Source organism: Indicator indicator, chromosome 1 (assembly GCF_027791375.1).
Source record: "Indicator indicator isolate 239-I01 chromosome 1, UM_Iind_1.1, whole genome shotgun sequence".
NCBI classification, from domain to species: Eukaryota; Metazoa; Chordata; class Aves; order Piciformes; family Indicatoridae; genus Indicator; species Indicator indicator.
In genome coordinates, this window is record NC_072010.1 from 64,363,029 (window position 1) to 64,383,170 (window position 20,142).

Below are 20,142 nucleotides of genomic sequence, written 5' to 3' on the forward strand. Positions count from 1 at the left end.
ACAGCTTGCATGCTTTTGCAGCAGCTCTTCTGTATATCTTTGTTAATAGAACACTTGAAATATCAGAATTTGTGTGTAGTTGGAGAAAGGGTGAAGAGGAAATCAGCCGCTTCAGGCAAATCAAATATGCCAAAAAATACTATTAAACTGGATTTTGGTGCTATTAGAGGATTTCAGTTACCAACTCCTGTATGCATCTTAGAAGTGGAACTATTTGAAATATTGTAGAGAAGCTCTACTCTCTGTTTTTATTTCCCCTACACAGGATCTTAGTAAAAGCCCTAAAACGATGAAAAAGCTGCTTCCCAAACGCAAGCCAGAACGGAAGCCATCAGATGAAGAGTTTGCACTGAGAAAAAGTAAGACTTGAACAACTGTCTGCATAATACAAAGGCTGGAATTAACATGAACTTAAATTTTGTGGAATTTAGATGTACAGTGTAAGCAAGTTATCTTGTTTCCTCTCTCCTGTCGGGGAGAAGGGGGTAGGTTTCTCCATAGAATGGTTTGTTTTATTCATCTTTGGTGTTTGTCATAATGGCATTCATTGCTTTCTGGAGCTTTACTATTGACTGCTGTGGCTGTATGCTTGTCAGGTGCCTATTCATGTCTGTTTGCTATGGAGGGGGGTGAGGCTAACTATTGAGCCCATGTAAAGTAAGGTAAACCTTTCTTTTAATGCTGTGAACAACAATTCCCACCCACCATTGTAGAACACTTAGTAGCTATTGTTCTTAAAAATCGATCCTGGTCGGAGCTTGTGCTGAGATGGGCATTGGAAAGCTGGGTGTTGCTGCTGTTTCAAAGATTAGTTGTTTCCATGGTCACTCTTTCTAAGATCCAACAGCATGCTTTAATCTCCTAGAAATAGTCACTTGCTAGTGTCTGAATAAGGTGCCAAAATTTAGACAGTTTGAAGAGGAATGCTGAACTGAGACACTAATACATGTATAGAAAGAGAACAGTTTCAAAGTCTGGATGTTGGGATCATTAAGGGTGGAAGGGGAACATTAATGTTACCAAGCAAACAATTTTCAGTTAGTTATGAGTGTCACTCTAATTATTCTTCAGAAAGTTGTGTGAATGAGCAATCCATTTACTTGTATCGATAAAATACGGAGTACTTAAAGTTGTAGTCAAATCCTTCAGCTTTTGATTCTCTTTGTCCTTTGCTCATGAGCTTTCTAAGGTAGAAACTGTGCTTTTGAGTGGGTAGTTACTTGTGTTTTTTTCCCAAGCATTTGAAAGTAGTATTTTGCCTTTTTATGCAGTTACCTTTGGACATTAGAAAAATCAGAGTTCAAAGTGAGACTGTTAAAAGTATTTTAAAGGATTGGTTATGTTGAACTTTGTATTCAGCTGAAGTGTAGTGATTTACAATGGCTCTTCTCCATTAAGAAATGTAACCATGTTTAAAATTCTGTTTTTCCCATTGATTCTAGGTACAGCTGCTTTAGAAGAAGATGCTCAAATTCTTAAAGTCATTGAAGCGTATTGCACAAGTGCCAAAACACGTCAAACACTAAATTCAAGTAAGTTAGAAAGTACTGAAATGGCGAAGTAAATTAGGTAGTTTGTGAAAGAGAGGGGTGTATATTCTCAGGCCCTGGCAAGTAGCAAGCTGGACCTGGAAGAAATAACAACTTGTTTCTGGCTTAATATCAGTGCTGAATATTTAAGTATTGGATGCCAAGGACTGTGGTTAGAGGCTACAGTTCTTTCAGTTCATAGGGGGAAAAAAAATGAAAAAAAAAATTGATAAATTGTCATGGTTTAAAATTGCAAAAAGACCTTCGGCAATTAATGAGAGATGTCTGAACGTAATATTACAGTTAGCCAGTATGGTTTTTGATAAATTTCAAGAAGCTGATAAGTAGAGAGGGAGAATGAGGAAGTCATAGTTTTGGAGGGTTGTATTTTTGTCTTGTTCTGTTCAACAAAGATTTCCACTACAGAAAAGTAACCTAGACCTATTAAAAAAAATCTTTTCTTTTATTGCCACTAGTTGCTTTTAGTATTAATTACAAATTTTAATTCCATCTCATAATTTCAGCAAAGTTGTTCTCAGATCTGTGTGTTGCTTAAAGCCATTTTTAGTTTCTCAGATCAATATCTAGCTTATTGAAAACCTGTAACGTGCCTCTGGGGTCCTACTTCATTTAATCCAAATCAAGGTTGCCATGTGGAGTTCCTCTGTGTTGTAAGTAAAACGCTGTGCAGAGCAGGGGAGTCCACCAGCATGTTTCATTTACACAAGGAGGGAGAAAATGCTGTTGCCTGTGTTCTGATTTGCACAGGTTTTGTATTGTTAATTCGGGGATTCTTGGAACACAGTATAATGATCCTGAAATACTTTACTCATTCTGTTGTTTTCAGGAACTAGAAGGGTGGACTTCATAACTTTTGTCCACTAAAGCTGTTCAGATTTGCAGTGTTAATAGCTATTATTGCTACCAACAGTGCTTTGTGCCCACTTTGTTTCTGAGCAAAAGCACCTTATACTGACAGTGGAAGTCTCAAAATGTGAATGCTCAATTCATGCATTTTCCTAACAGATGTTCTCTTACTTTTATCACCTTGAAAAAAATCCAGCTACTTTGTATTCATATGTAATTAAAAATGAGAATATGGCACTTATATTTAGACTGCAGAAACTTTTGAAATAACAGCAAAACCCTTCATTTTAAATTGTGTCTTGATGAGCTATAGGTCTCCAAGGTGATAAAATTAGCAGCTATTACTTGATTTTGTATTAATCTGTTTTGTAGCCCTACAGTCATTACAGTAGTGTAATGATAAAAATGAATTAATGTATTTAACATTATGAATATATACTGTTGTTCCAAAAAAAAAAAAGAGATGGTTGCTATTTGAATGTTCTGTTTGTGATCTATTGATTATTTCCAAGGATAATGTGACAAGAAATGTTTGGAGAAACATTTGCACTTGCACAGTAGTGTGTATGTGTGTGTGTGTGCAGAAAAAACGTGGGGTTTTTTTGCCTTTTTTGCCTATTTTTTGTTTCTATGTATATTAAAGAAATATACATAGTGCTATGGGTATCATTGCATACATCAGAAGTCAGCAGCTTTTATATGCTCTTAATTGCAGCAAGAACCAAATTTTTAATTGATAAGCACACAGCTGCTTTGTTTTGAAAGAATAGTGTCATCAGAGGCTTTAGGTTCCAGAAGATCCATTTGTAGACTTGAATTGGAAATGGAAAAAAAACCAAACAATCATGTTGGAATTGCTTCTATGGAAACAGTAGTCAGTGTAGAACAACAGGATGGAAGTGCTGGCTGTTGTTTGTTAAGTATGCCCTTTTTACATACTCCTTTCTTACCTCTTAATACTCTGCCTATCCCTCACAGCACTCACTTGGCAATTCTACCTGCACCTTAATCCAAAACCCAAGGGGTGCTGCTTTTCACAACATCAGTTCAACAAAGCTGTGGCACCATTGCACATTGGTGGGGAGTGGCATTTAAATGTAGCAGAGAAACTTCTTTCAGTTATTTGGGTGGGAAAGATGTGAGCAGACATACAAACAGAAGAAAAGTGTTTCAGTTTTTCCTCCTTTTTATATACTGAGTTTATTTTGCATTTTGGCTCCAAAAGATTTTAATCTTTTCAGTATCGTGTATGGTGTCTCATAGCATGGCTGCCTCAACGGTTTCAGTCCGTGATGTTTAATTACCCTAATTTAATTGGGAAGATAGACTGAGATAGAGGCATGTAGGAAGAGGTATGTGAGGGGTTGGAATGGACAAGGCTGCGTTGCTGTTAGTCTCTTGACCCTGTTTTTATATGAGTTAATTTACTACATGGTTAAACAGATAAAGAGTTACAGGCACAAAAAAGCTGTAGTTTGACAGTCCCCTTGAGTGGCTGCAAGGTGTTGCTGCTGATTTAGAAAATCAACAGCTCTGCTCTGCATGAGAACCTTTTGCTTTTTCCCCTGCATTTTCCACTATACAGTGGTGACACAAGCACTTCTGTGGCTGTGTTGTGAGCTGGTGGGGAAATGACTTTCCTGAAAAAGAATCTTGTAGGGTTAGTTTTCATCTGAAACTGTTCCCTGACCTGGCTCACCAAGCAGCTGTACAAATGACTGTGTCATTGCAAGGGAGGGAAAGGATAGAGGTACGGTTTTGTGATGGGGAAGGGCTATTGCTTTTCGCATCAGTGCTGTATCATGCTGGCTTATTGTGTTTAATGCTCTGTCCCCCATCAAATCCCCTCAGACCAGAACTGACTACTTCAAAAGGACTTAACTCCCTCTTTAAAAAAAACAAACAAGCAAACAAAAAAAAAAAAACACTTTCAAGCAAGATTTTGGTTATTCAAAATTCTAAACAGGGGCTGTTTAGAAGCTTAAAAACCACTTAACATTTGTATTGTAACAGTTTGAACATTATTATATGCTGAGTGTAATTTGTACCTAAAACCCAAACAAATTGAAAAAAGAATGGAGGGGGAAAAAAAAAAAGAAAAGAAACTTTGGTGCCTTTTTAACAATATTTTCTCTTTTCCTTCTCTTCCCATCACCTTTTTGCTTTTATTTCATGTGTTTGGTTGTGGCTATTCCTTACGTTCTCTTCCTCATCCCACCTCTGCCTATCCACATCTACCATTTCATTTCACCTATACATCCTTAGCATGGCAAGGCACTGACCTGATGCATAATCACGTCTTGGCTGATGATGACCAATCAAGTCTAGACTCCTTGGGTCGTCGCAGTAGTCTTTCTCGTTTGGAGCCTTCAGACCTCTCAGAAGACTCTGACTATGACAGTATATGGACAGCCCATAGTTACAGAATGGGGTCTACATCTCGTAAGAGCTGTTGCTCATATATCTCTCACCAGAACTAATGCACTTCTGAGCTTTTTCTTAACAAATGCTTGTTGTATCACAGCCTGCTTTTCTTAGATGTTTTCTTGCTGTTCCTTGTCTCTTTAATGTGATATTTTAACAACCTCTGAGGGAGCTTCTGAAACTTCAGTTATACCTGGTGGAAGGCTCTATTGCCATTTCAATACACATACAAATAAGTAATTCTAAAAAGTGTATATCCTGTTAAGGATGACATTTCTTGAGGGTTTTTTTAACTGGCAGATGTTAATTTGTAGCTCTGAATGGTATTTTAAATTTTTTCTTTTGACTTGGTCAGTGTAGCAACAGATCCTTTTTTTCATTTTGGATACTGCACATTTTTGTATTTTATACTGAAACCATACTGTTTTGTGAGCTGAGCGCCAGCAATATGGAAATACCTTAGCAGTAGCAGTTGGATTTTCTACATACTACTAACAAAATACATAGCTGGTAGCGTAAGAAAAATGCAGTGTTAACTAAGCAGTACAAGAGCTGAGAAACCATTCAGATATTCATGTATCTGGCTCATTCATTTGGAAGAGCATTTGCTAATCCATGAAGAATTCTTGTTTTATACTGCTGCTGTCTTTTCCTCATTGCTTAAATGTCTATATGAAGGACCACACTGCTCTCCCCGTACCCCAGTCTAGCAGTTGTCATGAAAACCTGGCAGTCCATGCTCATTACATGCAGTGTTTTGATAATCTCATGTTATCTCTGGTCACACTGTCACTTTGCTGTATGCAGTAGTGTGACAGAAAGCAGGGTCTAGATGCTTACTTGCCTGTTAAAATGCAGAGCTGTCAACTGTCAATTGACCACTCTTCTTGAAAAGATGAGATGAAAATGGTCCCCCTGATGGAGGCTCAAGTGTTCAGCATCCGAAACTCTAGGTACACTTGCAATCACATTGGCTTGTTTGAAGTTCTGAATAATGCTTGACTTTTGAGTTACACTGTTTGGAGCATGCCTGTGACAGATTTTATTGTCTTGTAAGTTTTCACGAACAGGTTTGTTTGCAGCAGCAGCTCTTTGCTTACAGTTGTGTTGGCTTTTCAGAGAACTGTGATGTGCTGTGCACAGCTGAAGGTCTTGAACCTGCACCTGGGGCACTGCTGGGGTGAAGTGTATGTGTTCTGTCTTGTGGATGAAGTAATTGGCATCAAAACAGAAATGATATGTATTCTAAATGTTCATTAGCATTAGAGAAAAGCATGAAAGCACAGAAACAGTTCTAATTTTCACCAGGGTCCCCAAATGCAATTCCCCTATCCCTTTTCAAGTAAGCATGTTATCCATTGTTGAGGTATTAGTCTATGAACAAGTTCAGAAGGATTATGATGCAATTAACTGATGCCTAGGAACTTGATCACACTGTTTAAAACATAATCAATACCTTTCTGCGGGTTACATGATCAGAAAGTTAGTAATTGCTAGATGTGCATGATTCCAGAAAGTGATCAGCGTGGAGGAGCTATTTCAAATCAGTTCATTTCTGCAATTTGCATTTGGTCTTGTTCGATCACCTGCTTTATCATCTCTCACTATTGCTGGCATTCTGAAATATGACTAACAAAAAGCAGCAGTGCTTAGAGAGGAGAGTGTTCAGGGGTACGCTTCATGACTAGATGTACTAACATAATGATCAGGAGCTTCTGTATGTTGAAACTCTTTGTAAAGTGGAGGAGTGTTCGTAGAGAAATAAGATAAGTATGTGTGCTCCATACCATTCCACAGCACGTTTGTAACCTGCTTCACTCCCCTCTTCCTTTCAGTCAGTTTCTGTTTTGTTTTGGTTTGTTTTTTTTTAACATATATGGAAAGTATGGACTGTTTCGGTTTTTTTAACCCTGTTTCTTAAACTGTGGTGGTCTAGTTGAATAGTGTTTCCTGCACTGGATAAAAAATAATTATTTTTTTGTCTGTTTCATGTTATATAGTATAAATATGAATTTGTAATACGGTTGTTGCACTTAAACTTTCCTTATCACACAGAATGTTTTGTTATCCAGACCTGAAGATTTTGACTTTCTATGCACCAAAGCTTTGACAGTTTACCACCATTAATTATTGTAGCATTTAAGTAATTAATTATTATAATTAATAGAATAGCTTATGTTTTGTAACCTCATATTAACAACACCACACGTTTTAAATCATTTTGTGTTCAGTGTTACAGGCTGTAAGATACTGCGAACTGACCAAGGGTATTAATGCAAAATGCTTTTTAAAACAAAACAGTAAAAGGCAGATGTGGAAATGGTGGTATTCAGTCCAAAGGTTCAGTGTTTCTATTTTTGTGGAACTTTCAGTCATGGTAATGATAGTACCTTATGTTTATGCAATTCTGTAAATTGTGTGTACAGTTACAAATACACTGGAAGGATGGAGAATCTGAAATGGAAGGTAGGTTCAGGCCATTGTCAGCCCTTCTTCACATGGCTTATGCAGTGTTTCCATGAATTAGTATTTGCCATCAATTGAGACCAACCAGTATTAATTGGGTGTTTTGCATAATCTTGCCAAAACACACTAATGTGTATATAGTGACATAAACATAGGAAAAATAATATATGGTGCACTTCATTTGTGAATGGGAGAAGCCATCTTCAGGTGACTGCCTTTTAAAAATACAAAATGGATGTATATCTGAATGTTGCATTGTACTGTACAGTATGCATATTGTTTGTGCTTGCATATATCAATTAAGTGTTTTGTTTTATATGAAAAGGACATCTGTTATGTACAGTTGAAATAAATTTTGCATTTGCTAGACTGTGACTTCAATATTTAATTATTGCACAGGGGGAAAGGACAGCATAACTTAACACTTAAGTTTCTCTTCTCCTCATGCCTCCTTTCTCTCTCCCTTCTTCCTGGAGGAATCAAATGTTCAAGTGAAAGAGCTTTTTTGGCTTACATGTGTAATCCTTGTTTAATGTAGTTGACAACTACAGGAAATTCAATGTCATGTAGAGTATGTTCCCTTCTGTATCCTTTTTAAAAAAAGAAAACAAACAACAAAACAATAAAACCCAACCAACAAATTAAACAAAACACCCCCCAAAACACAACAAAATGAAACCAAAACAAAACCACAAAAACACAAAGATGAAATCGAAACAAAAACCAAAGGCATCAAGAAAAAACCCTCTTCAGAGATATTGTTAGCTATAGTGTTTTTCTGTTGCCTCACTATCCCTTTAACTGATTTTTATTTTTTTCTGTTTCATTTTTTTGGATTGGTGTATTCTCAGATAAATGCACAAACTGAATTATTGTAACAATCTAAAACCTACTTCTACAGGTCCTGTTACCAGAAGGACATTTTATGATACTGTTTTCTATAACCTTACATATTTTCAAGATATAATATTACAATACTTTTCTTTTTAATAAAAACAATCTATCTTGTAGTGTTTCTACTTAAAAGTGCTCATATTTGAGTGATTTTTAAATAAAACAATAAGCTAATATACACAATCAAGTGTTTACACCAGAATAAATGAAGTAATCACCTACTTCTGTGTTGATGTCAGTCATCACTGTTTGGTTTTTTTTCACTATGGTATTAGCAACTTAAGTTTTAGCCCTGTAGCCCTCTGGTTGGAAGGTTTTGTATTGGTTAGTGAAATGTAAGAATTTTAGTGGGATAGCTCTTTCCAAATGTTGTCTTGGAAATTTCCTCCTTCTTCAGATGTATCCGTCTTTCAAACTCTTCATTCTGTTCTTATGACTGATGTTTATATATGGAGTTGTATGTGTTTCAGTCCACTTCAATTACTTTCATTCTACTTGTCAAAACGTTTTACTGTAAACTGTGTGGGTCTGCCATCTGTGTCGTGGGGGTTTTTGCCTGTTTGTATAACACTATTACTTAAAAAAATCCAAACAGCTTCATGCCAATCCAGCAACTTTCAACTTTTAAAAATTTTCTCAAGAACTTGCAAACAATGATGGATTTTATGCAGTGAATTTGTTTGACTTGATGTTTGGATTCTGATTGATTACCTGCACAGAGGTATTAAAGGGCTCCCTTTTGACTTTGGCAGATCCATAGCACAAAGGATTTTTTTTTTTTTTTTTTTTTTTTTTTGCAGTGCTTTAATCTCAATGCATGCAGAGTCTTGGGAGCACAGGGGTTTGGATTCTTCATATAAAGACCTCATTAAAGATACATTGAGTAAGAGAACATTAATTTGGCAGGTCTGCTCGTCAACTTTAACATCTTTAATATAACTAATGCAATGAAATACTAAATATTTTAAATGACAGGTAATTCTTACTTTTTGTCTAACTTTTTTTTTTCAGGAAATTTACAAGCCTGCACCTACCAGTGGCTAACAGTAGTTCTAAATTGTTGCCTGTGCATGTAATTGTTTTTCAGTGGCAAAGGAGACTCCTGTCTCTGAAGCTCAAGGAGGTAATTTCAAAGAGCTGCTTAGATTGTGAAGAGAGCCTAGGAACGTTGGTGAAAAAACAAATTGTATATTTACAAGTACTCTTTCTAACTCTCTACCTTTGTGCCTTATTTCTCTCCTTATCTCTACTAATTACAAAGTTATGAAAATTCAAAGAAAACAATAATACTTAAAAGATGTGCAACAGAATCATTGCTGATGGCCTGAAATTATACCGTGTATTTTTTAAAATTAACCACCATCGTCACATTTGAGTGCCATAGCTTAAACTATGATCCTCGTAGTCACTGGAAGAAGACAAACTCTTCAGAGTATCGCTGTGAACATACCTTGGTTGAGCCTTCTTTTCCAGATGGCTTACCGGAGGAAGGAACTTTGTTTTTTTTCCTGCCTGGGTTGAGGTGGTTTTTAGCTGAGGATAGCTAGTCTTAAGTATCTGGTGTGAATACCCACCTCCATTTTACTGTTGGCTTAAATGATTCCTGAACAGATGAGGTCTTTGGACACAGAGACTTAGTATCTGATTAAAGTGAAAAGGTATCTGAATTTCATCCTACTTTTTCCTCTTCCTTCCCTTTTGACTGATGTGTTAAGATCTCTGCAAAACGTCTGAACTGTATTCACATGTGTCTGCTAACATTCAGTATAAAGGACCAGACTTATTACCAGTACAGCTGCTTCTGATACCTGACTTCTGTCAGGAACCAGCATAGTACCATATCAACCTTTTTTTTTTAAGATGCCATGCTCCATTTGGAGGAAATCAAACAAAAGGCTGGGGTTGTGTGATTATGCTTGCAAAGGGACATCACTGAGAACCTGTCATTCAGTCTGCACTCTAGTTTCTTCCCATTGTGGTGTTAAGACTGTATTCCGGGGCTAGGAGTGATGTTCTACGAATTTCAGATAGGTATTAAGTGCATGTTTGTCATGAAGTCTTCCATAAATAATCAAACAGGTTTCATCTTTCCAGTTTTCCAGAAATGCTCAGAACTGTTTTCTGGTTTGCCTGACTGATGAGGCAGGGCATCAGACACTGAAAACTGGAAGTAGGGATCTGCTATCCCTGGGCCTGTTCTTGTGTCTCAGGTGTCACATAACTTTACTCATTGGATATTGCAAAGGTCTGTAGCCTTGGTCTGAATTCCAGTTGGGCTGTGTTACTTGGTTTGCTTTGGAGGCTAGATTTGTTAAACCTGTAATTTAGCGTATGGTATTCAAAAAGCACTGTGATGCTTTACTCTCCACTTTAGTGTCGAGAGAGAGAAATACTGAATAGATACCCTTACTGTCTCGATAGAATATAAATGAAAACTTAGTTGAGTCTCCATCAATGTGCTCAGTTGGCTTGCCTTAAATAGGCAACAAATTTCTAAACAGTGAGGAAATTTTTACAGGGCCCTAGCTTTAGGAGTTCCTCATCGAAAAGTTATGACAACTTAATCAGCCTTATCATTTGTTTTCTATTCTTCAAGTAGTTGTCTGGGTCTGCTAAACATCCTTTCTCCCATCTACCTTACTTCCCCTAATACCCCTAAAAAAAAAAAAGAAAAAGGGAATAAAATAAATTGCTGTTTGTAAAGCTTTGGGGAGGGTGTTTGTTTTGGTTTGGTTTACGTGTTGTTTTTTCTTTTAATCTTTTGGTTGTATTGTCTCAAGGTGATTTAGGGCTAGAGTTGTTGGAGATCAATGTAAATATTGGCTTTTGTCCTCTTTGACTTGAAACAAGACTGAGTAGTGTCTCAATAAAATTCATTGTGAAACTTGGATGCTTAGGATTGAGAAATGACAGATACGGCAACTGAAATATTGCTGTATGCTGAGTGCCAGTAATGACATGACTGCTTGAAGTTCCCTCTAGAAGTGTGATTGCCAGACAATGTGTCTTTAAAAAAATTAAAACCAATTAAAGACAAGCTTCTGGCATAAATGGTCCAGAAAAGCAGGACAGCAAAGTAACTTGACTGTTACTGAGTTCATACTCATGACAAGGACTTTCATTGCAGGATAGATGTGCAGTGTGTTTGTAACTTCGATATGTAGCAAGTGCTGCATTTAAGAGGAAAAAATATCCATGGGGAACAGAAAAACATACCAAACAAAAAACAACAGGACCCCTCCCCCCAAAAAAAAGAAAAAAACAAACCCACAAATAAACACAAAAAAACGAACAAAACCCCCTAACCTCATGGAAAGCAAACTGAGGTGAAGAATCAAGTGGGAGGGTTTGTTTTGTTTCTTTCTTAAGTAGAAACCATAAAGAGCAGCAAGGGTTCTGAGATACAGATCAAAATTTGTGTGACCAACAGTACTGGGCAATGATGTCCTCAGTTCCATGATAGTTAATGTTTTGTGACACAGGTCAGTGTTCACAGCAACTGTTTTGCATCCTGTGAGTGTGTGTGTGCATGTACTCTGTGGTCACTTTGTTTATAATGTTGGTGAATGTTTTGGTTTTAGTGAAACTGCACTCTGTCTCTCAGTAGTGCTAAGTATTTACTGTGCTATGCTGTACAGACATGAAGATAAGCTGGTCTAGACTTCTGGTTTATGTACATGTGTGTATTTAGCTGTAAAGCTGTGATTTTTTTTAAAAAAAAAAAAGCTTTTTTTTTTTCCTCCCTATTTCTGCTTTGCAAGGACCCATGTCACTCTGACCAGGCAAAGACAATTGGATGCAGCTCTACACACAGATAAAATACAATGTGGTGTTCCATTTGGTGGAAGGGCCATGTGTGAGTGATGTGTGGCAGTTATCTTCCTTTGGTCAGTGTCTCACTCAGCACATGCTGCACTGAGGTACTCCACATTGATAGATCCAAAAATGTAGTGATCTACTAGCAGCTGTTGCCGTTTGATTCTTAAAGTAACAGTTTAGCTCTGTGTTACCTCCTGGCCTAATAAAGCAGAGTAGCAACCAATTAACTGAAATAAACAACTTTTTACAGTCAGAGATTGACAGCGCAAATGAGGAAATGTCCTTGAGCTTGGAAAAGAAGTGGGAGTGGAAGAATACTAACCCTTAAATGATTTCTTCACTCAGTGAGGTGAAGAACTTGCAGCTTTCAAGGACAAGATTCTGTTCTCAAATCTGCAGGTTTCTTTATTCCGTAAAATTTTGACCGTCAAGTTCTGATATGTATGATCTTTACTGTCAGCTGAAGAAACTGTTTTCTTCATTGAAGGATGTGTCATTTTTTGCTAAAATAGTTTAAATACCTTAAAGCTTACTGCTAAACCATGGTCCCTGAAACCTTGTTGTTCAGATCTCAAGACTGCAGCTGTCAAGGAAGTCGGTATTTTTTTGAGCTTCATTTCTTTCGTCTTTTGTGTGTTTAGCTTATGTATTTTATCATGACCTGTAAAAGAAAAGCACTGTTACCACAAAGGAGCTGTTCAGCAAGAGCTAACTAATTTCTCCTGACAGCTATGCACCCTGTAGTACCAAACTGTCAACCCTGTAGTCAAACTGTACTAGACTTAAAACATTGCTGGTTAATGAAAGTTCATTACAATGAATAGGTAGTTTCTTAAAACTGGTATTTTGGTTAAAATATGTAAGAACTTCAGTGCTTTCTCTTCTGTTTGAATTGTGAACAAATGCTTAGACAGCAATTTACTTACGCATCAAATCATACAATCATAGATCTTCTTTTTTAAAGTGCTTCTAATTTGTTCCACCCTAATTAGTGTTTCTAGAAGACATACTTAATGTATGAATGGATGCACATCTCTGAGCTGTAGATCTTTCTATTCAGAGCTACTTTTTTAGAATCCATGTGTATTATCTTGATGTTAGAAATTGTAATGGTTGTGGGAAATGTTTGGAAGATACTGAAATATTTTGAGGTTCTATTGTCAAGCCGTTAACTGCCTTGAAAAATATTTATTAAATACAATGTGTGTATTTCATTATAGGACAAAAAAGCTATTTGGAAGTGTACATGTACGTAGATGTGTGCACATGACTGTTTATGGTGTTTCAGGCAAAAGGAGTTTTAACTTCTTTTTTCCTATATCACTATATGATTTGATACTACTGTTCTGCTCCTTACTGAGAGAGTAATTGGTTTGAAGTAGAATTAGTTCTTGGATTTGTATCAGTGTGAGATCAGAATCTGTTCTTGAGGCTTAAATCTCTGGTTTTTAAACATGTGTAGCATCCTCATCGATGACACAGGAATAATGGCAGCAGCAGGGTAGGAAACATCAGACAATTTTTTGCTGTTGTATGGCTGTGGTTTTAGATATGAAAAACATATCAATAACTTGTATGGAGGGACTGGGGAAATGGAGAGTGATATACTTTGGTCTTGCAGATGTATAGTACAATGAATGAAATAATTATCTTTAAAACGCTCCATCAATATTTGTGAGTTGCTCATTTTGTAATTTATTCTTACAACAGGTTCTCGTAAAGAATCAGCTCCTCAAGTCCTGCTTCCAGAAGAAGAAAAAATAATTGTAGAAGAAACTAAAAGCAATGGTCAGACTGTTATAGAAGAGAAGTAAGAGAACATTTAATCAATGATGGATTAAATCAGTAAATTTTATACTCTTCTTTCTCCTCCTCTCTCCCATTATAGTAGTGCATGTATGGAGTATTTGCAGTAGGGAACAGAGCTGTTTGGAGTATGCTGCCAGTCCTTTTAAGTGCCTTAATTTAAATAAATGCATGTAGTGTGGTTTCTTTGTATGGGCTATGCAACTTACCACTTCTTGGAGTGGAAAGAGTATGTTTCACTTCATAGGAATTTTTCTAAGTGCTATAGGATGTCAATATTAAGTTGTTGTCATTGTTAAAGTTAGTGTGTTGTCATTCTATTTCATTTTTTTTAAGGTTTATGTTGGAAATGTAGTACAGTTCTGTTCCAGTAAGCTGTAACATAGAAACCAGTATAAGTCCATAGGCTCAAGAGGTGTATTCTTTTACAGAAGTCGGTAACAGGTCCTTGCCTTATTGAATCTAAACCAAGATGAATACACAATTTTTTTTTTACCCAAGTTTGTAATGACCTGCTAGCTGTGGGTTTGGGGCTGTGGGGATAATGCATTTCATTTAGCAGTTTTATCTAACAGATTTAGACATGTATTTCTGAGACTGGTTGTAACAGATCATCTTTTCTCATTTTAGAAGTCTTGTTGACACAGTATATGCGTTAAAGGATGAAGTACAGGAGTTAAGACAGGTTGGTAACTTACTACATTTATAAAACATGGAGAATGGAAAGGAGGAAGACTTATTGTAAAAATAAATAACAGCTTGTAAGTTGATTTATTTTGACATGGATGAACTTGAATTGTGGACTAGATTTACTTTTCAAAGTTAACATACTAATTTGATAAAAAGTGGTTGCCATCAGTCCTTGGAACACCAATGTTTGAGAATAGTGTTAAGTATCTTCTCTCTGAGGTGACTTACTAAGATATGTTTTCATTTATTTTTTGATTTTTACAGCTTGTGAAATGTTAAAACTTAAGCAAATTCAGTTTTGCTGTGTCACTAGCAAAATAAGCTTGTAGAGACTCTGTAATGTGTAATTTTACTAATATAAATGTCTGGATCAATTTAGGCCTTCATTAATGGTCTTTCAGAAACCTGAACACCTTCTACAAATCAGTTTTTGAAGCCTCTCATTTCCAGAGACATTTTCAGGTGGTTTGCTTTTTTTTTTTAATGGGGACTTCAGGTTAGCTCAAGGTACTGCCTTGTCATATTGGGGGAATTGTGTAAAATCTCACCTGAGCTGCTACTATGGAAGCTGCAGCTGATATTTTAAGTCTCCAGCATGAGGTGTTTTTAAAAAATACTTTTTTGTTGTCAGGACACAGCCTCTTTAAACCGTATTAATGCTGCTGCACATAGTCATTGCTTAATGTGTAGGTGAAAAAGCATTGAATTTGTCCTTGCTCTTCAGTGTGTGAATTTGCTAACTGACCCTTAACAGTTGTGACTCCAGAAGCTGGATAAAATCTCCTGTATTAATGTAAAATGGACTTGTATTCAATTTACTTCAGGTTTTGGTTTATAAATGTGAATCCGAATTCTTTGCCTTTCTATAAGTGTACCAAGTATTTCTAAGGATGCTGTGCATTTTCCATGAATTAGAATAGTTAGTGTCTTAAATACTCAAATTCTGCTGTTTTCAACATACAAAGCATGTATATCCTGGCTTTGATTCAAACTCAATAGCTTGGGGCTTTGGGGGGGGGGGGGGTGGTGGGTTTTTTGTTTGGTTGGTTTTGGTTTTTTAATATAATTCACATAATAGAAGCAGCTATACTAACCCGCTAATATTCCTGGCTGGTTTTTTAGAAGGGATGCATGTGCTGCCTCACTGAGGCCCTGCAGATCTCTGTTTTGACTTTAAACACCTTTTCCTTCTCCAGAGCTTCAAGCAACAGGTTTCTTTTCTGGTGCCTTTCCAAACAGATAGTTTCTTCAGAACTTTTTATCTTCCAAAGCCAAGATGTATTAAAGCCTCAGTTAATTTTCTTTTATATCAGAATTCTCAGTTTAGAAGCTTTTATTGGTTTGCTTCTCTGATGGTGTCAACTGGAGATGTAGCAGAAGTAATCTTTGAGCTGGGAAGGTCCCAAGTGACCAATGACTATGAATAAAAACTTTCATAGTGCATTGGTTGGTGTAGATACCAGACTGCCTGTTGGTCAGTCACCACACAAGAGAGATCCCTTATGTAGTAAATTCCATAAATTATTCACAGCCTTGCTCCACAGCCACTACCCTTGAATACTACAGTCATGAATTGCCAATAAGTAAGTAAATTAGAAGAAATTAAGTCTGCATCTACAAGAAAAGAATGAAATTTTGGGATTTCTTGACAGACTTGAGGAGAGTAACGAGATGGTAGCTGTTGATCTTGTTCTGTTTCTACAAGTGTCTGTAAATGACAGCTGATGGGAATCCAGTGGGATCTGTAGACTGCAGACCTATGTTTGTTGAACACCTGTAGGCTTTTGTCTTGGGGCCTTAATATAATGTTGTCTTATCTTCTGGTTGCTTCTCAGCTGTTGCCAGCATCACCTCATACAGGATTAAACAATGTAAGCATTACTGTGATTTGGTCAGTGGCATCCTTACGGTCCTTTTGTTCATGGTATTCACTGCTACCTGAGGGTGCTCAATATCAAGAACTGACTCAACTCACTAATATACTTTTGGAGTGGTGGTGTTCCTTGGAATTCAGACTCCTCTTAGACTGTTGGCAGTCATCTGTGGGGTTTAAGATTTAGGCACAAAATCTTTCCAGTGAACTTAACAGTTTTCAAGATATTCCTTTCAACTATCTACTTTCCTAATGAAGCAAGTTAATTTGCATTAAGTTTCTCTGAGATTGTGAAATTTGTTACAATCACACACTCTGGAAGGGATACTTATCCTACTTACTGCTCCATTTCCCTTCTCCATTAACAACAAATATATTCTACTCTTCATTGATGAGATTTGAGCAGAAGAATTTGAGGTTATTTGCCATCTGTTACTAGCAGTTGGTTTTAAAGGACCCCTAAGTATAAACAGGTAATAGCTCAGTTTCCATTTGGTGGTTTTTGTTGCATTGTGTGAAGTAACCGTGCGTAACTGAAAAGTTAGGTGGTTTTGCTTTTGTACAGCTAGTGGCAGTCATACTGAGAAGGCCTTCAGAATTTGTAATTGACAGTATGTATATATATATAGTCAGAAAAGACAGGCTGGGGGGAAAAAAAAAACAAACTAGCCCACAAACAAAACAGTAATATTTCTCTCTGTTAAACAGGATAACAAAAAGATGAAGAAATCATTAGAAGAGGAACAAAGAGCTCGCAAGGACTTGGAGAAGCTTGTTAGAAAAGTTCTGAAGAACATGAATGATCCATCGTGGGATGAAACCAACTTATAACTACATTTTACCTTTTTTTTTTTTTCTTTCTGTTGAAAGTCCAGTTGTAAAACAGAGCTGGGAAGCATTCTGACATTAGTCAGTGTTGCATCAAGAACACTACAAAACAGGATTTAACTGGATCTAGTGATTTCTTGCTCTGAACATACAGAAACGGTCAAGCCATTTACTGAAGCAGTCTGTACTTTGTGTGGAAACCATGGATCCTGAACTCTACTAAACTTAATTTGCATCTAAATTACCTCATTTTGCAGAAAGTCCAGCACCTGACTCAAAGTCTGTGTTTTTCAGTGGCTTTTTAATTAAATATATATTTTTCTTGTAAATATCTGTAATTTTGAATGCATATGTGATTGTATCAGGGCTGATAATGTTTTTTTTGGGGGGGTGTCTCTTGTTACTACAGTGGTCACAAGTGTTAGAAGTGACGGCAGCACTGTCTTGCCTAAGAACGGTCAGAGTTCCTCATGGATAATCACGGATTTGTTGCAAATTACCCACTCATCACATACACAAATACAAAACCGCATTTTTCCCATTGACCACTGTATTTAAGTCCTCACAGTAATTTATGTCTGTGCATACATTTTTAAACAGTTTACAATTCTTTAATAACAGTATTAAAATCCAGAAAGTTCTTTACTGACAGTGGAAACGCTTTTTAACAAAACTAATGCCCGTGATTTACATTTACACACGCTTGTTCAGCAAACTAATCTGTTGTGCTTTGACCACCAAAAGACTGATGTACTTGCCTGCTTTTCATGACTGTGACTTTTAGGTGTTTTATGTACTACATTTTCTGGTTTTGTGCTTAAACATACAGCTGGCTGATAATTTAATAGATCATACAGTTTGTTAAAGCAAAAAAACAATAATCAAGCCAATCCAGAATTTTGTGAATAAATTGTTGCTATTTATATTTTATGGTCACAACAACTAAATTTTAGCTAGCCTTTGTGCATAAGACACGTGGGCTAAGGTAAACTTGATTCAGAATTTCATTTTTCATGCCACTACGTAAGACTGTTTGGATTTCCCACTGTAGAAGCGGTTATTCCTTTTGTACTCTGGTTTCTCAGCATGATGCTGGTTTCTCTTCTACTTAGATTTAAATTGAAACAAATCTGGAAATAAGATTTTTTTGTTCTTTTTAAAAATCATACTGTAATTCATAATTTGCACTGCTGACAGATTTGAAAATACATAAAAGCACATTTATTCCCTAGTGTGATAGGTGTAATTACTGCAGTCTTTTCTTGTATTTAAAATAAGAGATGCTACATCACTGCAAACAGCTTCAGTTGGAGCACTTAAAACCTAATCCATTAAAGCTCATTGTTTTTCATTAATTTCATCAAATTTTGGATTAAACTCCAGATGGTGCAGTTTTGAGGGATTTTTCTTCATCTGACAGTTAGAGATGCAGGTATAGCACAGACCTGAGTCACACCTTTTGTCATTGTCTTGTTCTGGTGACCTTTAACTCCCACTAAATGTAATGGTCAGACTTGAGCAAATGTTTCTGTGAACTTTAATGAGTTGGAACCAGCATGATTAGATCAGTAAGAATTCTCATGCATGTTTTGAATCTAATGAAAAATATTTTTAAAACTATCTATTTTTCTCAGCCAAGAACAGGGTTTTTTTTAATAGGGAAGAATGTCAGTGATTACCTACTTGAGAAACAGTTCTGTGGGAATGAAAACTAAATAACCTGGATAGACAGTTAATTGCGTGATTTAAAAAGCTCAATATATTTGAACGTATTGTAATTTGTTTCTACAATTTTAAAATGTCTTCCTTTAATTCTAAGGGAGGAGAGTGGATAAGAAAACTAAAAATGTCTGCAGTATCAGAATTGCTTCTATTGACTGAACCTTAAAATTAGAATTCTTGATACCCAAATCTTTTCCTGATGTTTTCAGTTGCAAAAGAATGTGGACTGACATTTATATTTGTCTTCATTTTTAGAAAATACTCTTGGTAAGAGCTAAGTGGCACTAAATCCTGCAAATTCATAGCACTTTGGCTAAATTTAGTTTTTTGGAATGCTCATGTAATTAGAATTTTGCTAGCATTTTTGCTTTCTGACATTTGGGCTATTTTCAGAGAGAATTTTAATTTTCAGTTGAGTGTATGTGAAAGGACATTCCAGAGCAAGAAGTATAAAAAAGAAAACATTAATCTTAGCAGTATTTAGCAAATTTTAACTCAGGAACAACATCCATTAGAACAGTTTGTTTTACTTTGTATTGTAAAGAGTGGCATTGCTATGTAAACGTGCTGACTCTTCATACCTGTGATTATTATCATTTCTGACAGTACCCCTGTACTGACACCTAATGAACATGCCTTAAACACTGGGATTAAGCAGTTGTTAAATATGATCAGGACGTAGGGACTGATTTTATTCAAGGTGGATTGGGATGCTTAATTTTTACAAAACAAGGGAAAAAATGAAGAAAAAAATGAATACTGTAGGTAGGTTTGCTTTGTTTGTGTTGGGTTTTTTTAGTTTGTGTGGGGGTTTTTTTTGTGGTTTTTTTGGGGTTTTTTTTTGTTTTTTTACCTAGTGCAGAGAATGAGCTTCAGACTTTCGGGAACCAAGGAGTATCTGAACTTTTGACAATTTGTTGTACTGTATATAGATTGTAAATTTCACCATGGACCTTCTGAATTGTTGGAAACTTTATGTAAGCATGGATAAATGGGGCACTGTTTATTTAACCTATGAAAGGGTTATTTCTTTGCTCTCATCATTTAGGGATGAGGAGACGAAGCCATTTCTTATCCTGTAGATGTGAAGCACTTTCGGTTCTAAACTGTCCAAAATGTAGCATAACATTTCTCTGTACTTACTGATGTGTATGTGTGTTGTCTCACCGTGTCATGACATCTTAAAGACTGAACAACTGACCACCTTTGTATAAACCTTCTTAA

General features: G+C 36.3%; 1 protein-coding gene across 5 annotated transcripts in view; it reads left to right on the top strand.

Moving 5' to 3' along the window:
• The window catches only part of ARHGEF7 (Rho guanine nucleotide exchange factor 7), a 120,175-nt gene extending 102,976 nt beyond the window's left edge, over window positions 1-17,199 (top strand). For 2 of the 5 annotated variants that reach the window (XM_054391166.1, XM_054391197.1), the window contains 6 exons: window positions 266-359; window positions 1,443-1,532; window positions 4,662-4,838; window positions 13,710-13,809; window positions 14,436-14,490; window positions 17,077-17,199. In XM_054391166.1, coding sequence (XP_054247141.1) covers window positions 266-359; window positions 1,443-1,532; window positions 4,662-4,838; window positions 13,710-13,809; window positions 14,436-14,490; window positions 17,077-17,199 — 639 coding nt within the window. Of the gene's footprint in view, window positions 1-265; window positions 360-1,442; window positions 1,533-4,661; window positions 4,877-13,709; window positions 13,810-14,435; window positions 14,491-17,076 lie in introns of those variants that run through there. The other 3 variants (XM_054391189.1, XM_054391182.1, XM_054391174.1) reach the window with 2 other exon arrangements.
• The last annotated feature ends 2,943 nt before the right edge of the window (window positions 17,200-20,142 follow it).